Genomic DNA, 8744 nt, shown 5'->3' on the forward strand with positions numbered 1-8744 from the left:
GGACCGGACGGCCCTTCCGCGAGTGGCCACCGACCTTGCCTGTTCTCTGGCGTGATGGTGCCCGCACTGCCGTCCTCCGCCAAGCCTTGCTCCAAACGCGCGAGGATCTGCGGGGTGAGACCAAGACCGACGTCACGCAAACGGGTTTGCTTTAGGCTGGTGGTGAGGCGGTGCAGGGAACAGCTTTCTCTGAGGGGAGCCGATCTGCCCAGGGGCGTGGCACCCACACAGACACACACTGCAGAGGGCGGCCGCCCAGGCTGTGAGTCGCTGGGGCCGGAGGGCAGGACGTGGGGTCTGAGAGCACAACCAGCCACAAGCAAAGAGCTCGGGTGACTCAGGGCGGCGGACGCTGACTGCGAACATCGTGAGGGCGAAGTCAGTGCCCGCCTCTGCCTGAGCCTGCAGACCCTCCCCACGCACTGACGGCCTCCGGGCCGCCTGCCGTCTCCAGCCTGGCTGAAGGGGCGGGGGAGGTGGCATCTCAGGAAGAGCTGGTATCTGACCGCGGCTGCAGTGCTGCCAGTGGCGGTTCTGTGGTTCCACAGAGCACACAATGGGGAGGGGCCGGGAGCGGCCGGGAGCAGCGGCCCGGGGCTGGGACATGGCTCTGGACAGCCCTGTTCCGTGTCAGCGGACGGTGAGCCTCAGCCCCACCACCGGGGACCGGGCGCGGCTTGCACAGGTCTGGGCAGCCAGCGTCGCTGCAGCAATGCGGACGACCATCGGTGTTCTGGACGGCAGGGGAGGGGAGGCCAATGGTGCAGAAGTCACACGGGGCTGGGTTTTGGCTGCGGACAAAATCGCACACCTTGAGCGAGCACCCCACCTGCCCGACCGCACACAGAACCGAAGCCGCCTCATCTCGAGCAGGGTGTTGAGAGGCAACTGGCAGCCAACTCACATCCAGAGCGAGCGAAACCCACGCTCTGAATTCTGTGCGGTCGCCGGGGCAGGGGGGGCGGGCGTTCTGACGGGTTACGGACGCCTGGGCAGATGGGTTACCGACATTCTGGGTTCCCAGCAAAGTTCGGCAGCCCACGAGGAGTGCCACGTTTATGCCCGTCCCAGAAATCGTGGAAGCTGATGTGCGCGTGTGCCTGGGAGCTGCAGCTCGATCCCACACGCCCGCTGTGTGCCCCGCGCTCTGCTCTCCCGAAAAGCTCCAGGCAGCACCAGCGCCACGGCGACCTGAGCGCCACGGCGACCTGGGCGCCACGGCCATAGGTCAGCTCCAGAGGCTGAGGAGCAGAGTTTATGCAGAGGCACCCAGCGTACAGACCACGGGGGCCGGCCCAAGTCCAAGGCCCTGAGGATTCGCTAGCGCCCTCGACTCCAGACACGGGTGAGGCGGGTCTGCCCAAGAGCGGCTCAGATTTCTCTGCTAAGTCCTGGGGCCTTCCCGACCCCACCAGTCTCCTGGGGGACGTTTGAGAAAGAGGTTTTCCAAGCCACCTAAGGGACACTCAACACTCCCCGTACCAGGCTCTAGGCCGAAGCCAGAGAAGCAGGCCAGACGGGGCGGCGTCCGCGGCTCTGCCGTGACCGTCACGTGCACGGGACGGGCACTTTCAGTGGGGCGCGTTTCACTGTCCTCGGCCCCATTACACCTGAACGAATTCCCCGAACGGTTCTTACTCGTCACCCACTGACTCAGACGCCAGAGAAACCCAGTCCCTGGGCGACCTAATAAAGATTGTGAGCGACGCCCGCTAACACTGTGCCCCAGGCACACCCGCAGCGTCCCTCCACCAGGGCTTCACGCTGAACACACTGACTCGCCACTGCGGCGACTGTACACGTCGGGAAATGGTCTGCGGGCGCCAAGCGCTCCCGCTGGCTGCCACACAGGGAACCGGCACTCAACGGGCTCGGCCGCCCGCTCACGCCACCAGCTGCACCCAGCCCTGGCTGTACCTGTCCTTTACCCCACAGTCCTCATCTGCTTTTTCTCAATAAGAAGAAAAGCCTGATCACAAAGCTAACACACACAGCGGACAAGACTTGGAAATAACAAAATGACCTTTAACTCCGTCACCCACACCGCTAACGCACCAGCGCGTTTCCGCTTGAGTGTGCAGGTCACGTGGTGATCAGAACTCCGCAGGCGGCCTCTGAAAGTCCGTACTGAGCCTTACACACGTCCCATCTCACGGCCTGGGGCTGCGACGCATGTGGGAACCCCACCAGACACCTCCCCACCTGGACCTGGATGGCCGCGTCCCGGTGAGGACACAGATTGGAAAGCGGGAGACCCCTACGTCGGCACGTCCCCCACGAAGCCGGTGACAGGGCTCAAGGCTGCGGAGAACGCTGGCCTGACACCTGACAGGGCTGAGTATGCCGGTGGCGAATGTTCTGCCCACACCGACCCCCAGCTGTCCCCGGGCCCCTCCCACACCCCGCTCTGGCTGCCACCGAAGGTGGCTTCTTTCCACCTGAGAAACCCATGCTGAGACGACCCGGCGGGGGCTCAGGACACTGAGTTGGGGTGAGTGTGGGCACGTCCCAGGAGACCCGATGGCCTTCCACTGAAGGACGGAGCCACGTCCCCTCCCCAGTCTGACGCCGCCACTCCTGACCTCCAGCCTGGAAAAGCCGCCTTGGGGACCAGCAGCGGGCACCACACGGGCAGTGTGAACGGCGGGACGGGTGGGCAGATAAGGGCCAAGTGACCACTCTTTCTGGAAACGGCCCCAGCTTTGCAGACTGCCCTTGAATTAAGCACCTTAGAGCAACGTATAGGCTGGTGGCCAGTCGGCGGCCACTGAGAGCAGCACCAGCGCCGGCCTCTTGCCTGTTCCAGTCCCCTGAAACACTCGAGGGGGTGGTCTGGAGTGGCTTGGCTCAACGTCCACCACCAGATGTCATCAGGCAGTCATGCCTACGCACCCAGGACTGAAGTTCAATGCCGCCACCTGTGGGTCAGGCAGGTGGGGATGGGGTGCAGGTCGAGGGAGGGAAACTGTGGGAGGAGGGACTGACGGGCGGCTCTCGACTCGTTTCCTGCCCACAGGGCTCCGTCCGCAGGGACGAGTCTGCCGCCCCTGTCCTGCCTGAGACCGACTTCCGGCAGAGGCAGTGCAGTGGGCACACCGTCCCGGCACGGCCAAGGCGAGCTGCAGGACCCAGGCTTCCAGCGCCACGGCCCGAGGCCTCAGGGGACGCGCCGTGCGGGGGAGAGGGAGGGCAGAAGGCTGGACTCCACAGGGCGGTGTGTGGTCCAGGCTCCTCCTCCTCCGCGGCCATGCCCTGGTGGCATGGAGCCCGAGGCTGTGTCCGCGTCTGGCGGTGGGGCACCAGCGCCTCGCAGAGCTGTGGTGAGCACTGGGGGGGGTGATGACGGGGGTGTGGAGCCCAGAACCCGATACGGTGTGGGCACCGAACGCGTGCTGACGGCGAGCCTCGCCGCTGCCACCTTGTCACCCGCCTGACCCGTCGGCACGCCGAGTTCGGAGGACTGCGTTTGCACTTGGGGGCGGGCGTGCCAAGTGCACCGGAGGGTGCAGGAAACAGCTCCGACCACCCAGGAGCGGTCTCAGCTGAGGGCGCACGGGGTCCAGGGGTCCAGGGGTCCACGCGTGGCAGCGCGAGGGGAGCACACGGTGAAGGACACAGACACCAGATGACAGCGCTGTGCCCGAGACTCACAGCGTCATCGACCAACGCCCCATCCATAAATACAAGGGCGTGGACCGCAGAGCCAGGCGTGTGACACTGAGCGAGCTCGTCGGCCTCTCTGCATCTCTTCTCCTCGGCAAACTGGGGTACTGACCACTGAGTCACAGGATGAGCGCCCGCTGGGGCGAAGCCGGGAGACTCTGAGCCTCGCTTTTCCCTAACAGCACTAAGAGAACGACCCGGTCTTCTGCTGACGCAGGTTTGCTGCCTTCCACGAAACTTACTTCACGACCACGGATAACTCAGGAACCGCTTCAGCGTCAGCCTCACAAGGGGCGGCTGTCGTGACGCAGCGTCACTGCTTTGACTCTGGAGCATTTTAAATCGTCCTCTTTAAACGCTGCCCCATGCCCCTGTCTGGCGCCAGGCAGATGCTCACAGAACTGGCAGGAGCCGTGGCGGCCTGGCGTGTGCCACGGCCTCACCGGCGGCCTGGACGCAGGCTCAGCGCGGCTGCCACACAGCAGGAAGCCAGAGGAAGCCAGAGGAAGCCAGCCTGCTGCACCTCCCAGTGACACCGAGGGAGGGACCCAGGACGCGGGTGCTGCCAAAACCATCCGCGGCCGCCCAGGATAATTCCAGCGAGGAGGCTGAATGCCATGCTTACGAGGGGTCGGGTCCCCCGTCTTTCGAGAAAGGAAGCGGTGGCGGTGGACGCTGGGGAGGGGTGGGTGGGGTCACGCAGAGCCCCTGCGAGGGAGGGGGGCGGGGGGAGGCGGGGAGCGGGCCGCCCGGCGCCGGCCTACCTTGCTGCAGACGGCCTTCAGCCCGTGCAGCCGGTCCAGTGACTCCTGGGGGTGGCCCAGGTGCTGCTGCAGCTCGGCATGGAGGACCCGCATGGAGAAGGGCACCATGGAGCCTGCAATGGAAGCCAGAGCCGGGTGAGCCGTCGGCCGCGCGCACCCCGCCAGCCCAGGGACGCCAGGCCCCTTGGCTTCCCTCCCGGCAAAGATGGCAGCAGTGCCGTGGAGTGCGCACTGCAGCTCTCCGCGGAGCCGGATGTGCGTATGGTCCAGATCAGGGGCCCCCAAGCCCCGGGCAGCGGCAGGTGGGCGGCGGGCCAGCGAGCACAGCTTCGTCTGCGTCAGCAGCTGCTCCCCAGCGCCAGCATCACCGCCTCGGCCCCACCTGACCATCAGGCGTTAGGTGCTCATAGGAGCACCGGTCCCTGGTGCCACAAAGGTTGGGGATCGCTGGTCTGGATAATCACCAGGAGACGGGGCGTCTGCTGTTCCTGCAGCTGCGTCTCATCCGTGTGGGAACCACAGATGAGTGACACAGCAGCACCTCACACTGCCTCTCTCGGGTCTGGGAGCCCTCGCCTCCCCGTGTCCGAGTCACCTGGAAGTGAGACCCTTGCTGCCGAGGAGCCTCGAGCTCACGAGGAGCCCCTCGCCCTCTCCTGCAGGGACGCGCCTCGGAACAGCGCTGGTCAGACCCCGCGGGAACAAAGCTTCCTCGTGGGTCCGTTCTTCCGGCAGATGCCACGTAGTCACGACCTGCCAAGGCCCCGGCTGGTCTAAGCGCTAGAGAAGCGTCCCCAACAAGCGTTTAGAAAGCACGCGACGAAGACGCTCCCGCGGAACTCATTCACACGGTCCCTCGTGGCCCTGCGGTGCCGTGAACCCGCTGCCACCGCGAGGTCAGACGGGAGGCGTCGGCCTGAGCCGGGCCTACGCACAGGGCGGTGACAAACGAAAGGACGGCAGGGAAACGTCACGCTAGTGGGGTCCGCCACTTCCTTCAGCAGGGGCTGAGCTGCTCTGTGCCGTGCCGACGCCTGGGCCTCCGGCCGCCTGTGTGCTGGGTGGACCGCGCCCTCCCTGGGCCGCTCCGTCTCCCTCGAGGCCCACGTTCAAAGGGGCTGGCCTGGCATTTCTGTCTCGCTTTCGAGTTATACGGGTTCTCTGCTGGGGTGACTGCTCTGCACGTGTCGGTGTCCCTCCTTTCACTGCTGGATCTCGGGACACAGGACCGTGGGCGACTGTGCCTGGCACAGAACACAGCGTTGCGCCTCTGGAAACCAGCGTCTCCTCAATGGTGCCTTTGTGAATCAGAACGGTCGGGGCAAGGCCTGGAGCCGCGTGTCCTGCACGACGCATTTAAACGGCAGCTCGGGGGTGTCCCTGGGACCCGGAGCAAGGAGGAAAGCGCAGGACCAGGCCGGGGGCACACCACCCCGCACGAGTGTGCGGTGGCCGCGCCTGACACGGGCAGGAGGCAGAAGCCAGGCCGCGTCGCTGCAGGGCATCTGTGTGGGACACAGGACAGGCCGGGACGGGCCTCTGGCTATGCCTCTGATGGCGAAAAGGGACTCCAAACTGAGCTTTCCGTGCCTTTAACGATCTTTTCTAAGGAAAGACTGGAAGTCAAGCCCATGACAACGGTGAGCAGAGGGGCTGACGGCCTTCTCTTCTTGGGGAAAGCATGCTTCTCAGGACGGAGGCTGTGTCCCTGGTGCTGAGCAGTGGCCTGGACCTCCAGCCTGATCCCAGCACGTTAACCGAGAGGCTGCGTCTGACACGGGAAACAGGGCGCTGGAATTGGGGCGTTTACCTGTCAACCATCGTATGTGGTCACGTGTCACTACAAGTTCCCAAACCTAGAAGTGTGCATTTCATGACTGTGGAGGGAGGGCAGAGAGGACTCGGGGCCCAGCGACACACCACCTTTGCTCACACCGAGGGGCGAGGGGAGCAGAGTAAGCGTCCGATTAAAGTGTTTGTCTCATCAATTTCAGTTTGATTTGGCGATCCAGAAGGATCGAGGTCTGAAATAAGATTTCAGACAGATCATTAGAGTTCTAATAATTTAAACACAAAAATCTGAATTTAGAATTAGAAGAGGCCTGCATTTCTCAAACGATGCGCTGAAAATAATTAGAACACTCTCTTTTGAACCGAATGAGAATGCCAAACGAGACGCAGGGGGAGGTGCTGGGGGCTGGGAGGATCTCCCTGTGCCACGAGAGGCTGAAGTTACCTCCGTCAGGGATGGACACGTTAACTGTACCCGAACGGACGCTTCGTTGTTTTGAAGATAAACACATGACGAACATGTGCAACACAGAGAGACCCTGAATGTGAACCACAGACGTTTGCTAGAGACGTATCAACACGGGTTCCCCAACGTGATGAACGTGCACAGCACACAAGGTGTCAGACGACACGGTGCACCGCCTGGCGATGTCAGCACGAGCCCTGTGGGGAGAAGCACTCTGTCCCAGAGCGGCCATCACAAAAATAAAAAATAATTTAACGGAACGCAAATCAGAGCGAGGCTACTCCCGGCTCGGGAAGACAGGCTCTCGACAGGAAGCGACGTGTGGCGTTTGGTGAAGCCCCGAGCACAGTAATTTTGAAGCTGTCAGCAGGAAAGACGGCCAGAAGCACTCACGGCCTCGGGAGTGGACAGTGTCACGTGCCCTCCGCCCCAGAGGCGGGAGGCAGTGGCTCCAGAGAGGGCTGGGGGCCCCCTGGGCTGTGCGACGAGGCCCCACTTCCCCTCGTGCTGCCCGACATCTTCCACCCACACGACCTGCCCTGATGCTCTGCTTCCTGAGCCGCGTGGCGATTACACGTGGAGCGCTGGGCGGCCAAGTGTCACCCAAGTATCAAATCTTCGGTGAGTCCCGTAGGGTCATGCTGGACTTCAGGTTGAGGAGGAGGTTCGGGCACCGCCGGCTTCTCAATCCGGGACCTGGGCACAAGCCTTCTCACCCCACGAGTGGAGTCTGAGCACAAGCCGGATGCCGACCCAGCGTGCGGGAAGAGGCAAGAAACGGGCGGGAAGGGAGCCGAGGACGGGGGGACGGAGGCGGGCACGAGGAAGCCGCACACCTCGGACCCCCGAGCTCAGCGACCGAGTCGGCCCTCTGCTCAGCGCTCAGGGCCGTCGCTCTGCGGGGCAGAGGGAGCTCACTCTCTGTCCTGGGAGAGGACGAAAGGGTTGAGTACCAGAGAAACACGTAAGACCACAACACTGTTTCTTTCTCGGATGCCAAATAAAAACCACCGTGATGTTCACTCGGATCCATTACATCATCTCATGAATGCTCTCAAGGGATGAAATGATGCCCGATATTTAAATAAAACGTATTAAAGCTCATTCATAAAACGTATTTGTTGGCATCATTATAGCTTCCTTTTTAAAGCGCATTTTAATGACTTGTTTGCTTATATACTACGAACTGAAATGAAACGAACGAATCAAAACCTTACGTTTTCCGTGTTACTCCACGGAACGAGAAGAAAACGCGTAAGCACCCCCACGCCGCTGCGGATGAACGTGTGCACGTTCCCGCTGAGCGACGTGTGGGATTCACGCTCACTGCAAATCTCACTGCCTGACGGTGCCCGGCCGCTGCCTGCTCCCCCTCCCTGCTCCAGGGGCACCCGCACCTTTCCGGTCTGCTCGTCCCTAGGGTGGGGTGTCCCCGAGGTCGAGGGAAGGCTGACGGGGGCTTCCACGCCTGCGCATGAGGACTTGCTCCTCACTCCACAGGCAGCTCCGGTCAGCTCCATCAGACCGGTCCTCAGGGCTGAGTGACGAGTGCGGCCGGCCATAGGCGCCACGGCCCCGGCTGCGACCGCGGCTTCGGCGCACAGGGTGTTGGGGCTGGAGTCGGGTGGCGCTGCAGGGAAGAACGGCTCCTAGTCCCGCTCGGCCCCCAGAGCCGGCGCACGACGCGTCTCCTGACGATGACTCACGGGGACCTCGACAGAAGGGGCTGGAGCTGTCGTGCGCAGGGCGCCTTAAGGCGTCAAGAGGCGGACGGGGTGCTCAACAGCTCTGAGTTTCTGCCAGCAGCGGGCACAACACCTACCAGCATCAGCTGCCGGTCCCCAGGCCCCGCGGAGGGACAGCTTTCTGCCCACGAAGGTCATCACGTGAGGGGGGGTCGGCTATACTCGGGCAGAGGAGGAAGAAACGCTGGCTTTTTTCTTTTCCACGCTGAAGGGAAACACAGCTGTTCTTTGTAAGTGGGGTCCAGGACGGAGCCACCCGCACGAAGCCCCTCCAAACCGCTCTGCACTCCACACCAGCACCTGCTGGGCTCGCCG

The 8744-nt window shown here is 63.1% G+C and overlaps 1 protein-coding gene across 5 annotated transcripts in view; it reads right to left on the minus strand.

Annotated features, from left to right (window-relative positions):
- Nucleotides 1-8744, minus strand: part of TRAPPC12 (trafficking protein particle complex 12) — a 39288-nt gene that overhangs the window by 11479 nt on the left and 19065 nt on the right. For all 5 annotated transcript variants that reach the window (XM_023520082.1, XM_011374420.2, XM_023520083.1 and 2 more), the window contains 2 exons: nucleotides 4428-4540; nucleotides 35-107 (listed from right to left, as the gene is read on the minus strand). In XM_023520082.1, the coding sequence (XP_023375850.1) occupies nucleotides 35-107; nucleotides 4428-4540 (186 nt within the window). The remainder of the gene's footprint in view (nucleotides 1-34; nucleotides 108-4427; nucleotides 4541-8744) is intronic.

This window comes from Pteropus vampyrus, unplaced genomic scaffold (assembly GCF_000151845.1).
Source record: "Pteropus vampyrus isolate Shadow unplaced genomic scaffold, Pvam_2.0 Scaffold246, whole genome shotgun sequence".
Classification (NCBI taxonomy): Eukaryota; Metazoa; Chordata; class Mammalia; order Chiroptera; family Pteropodidae; genus Pteropus; species Pteropus vampyrus.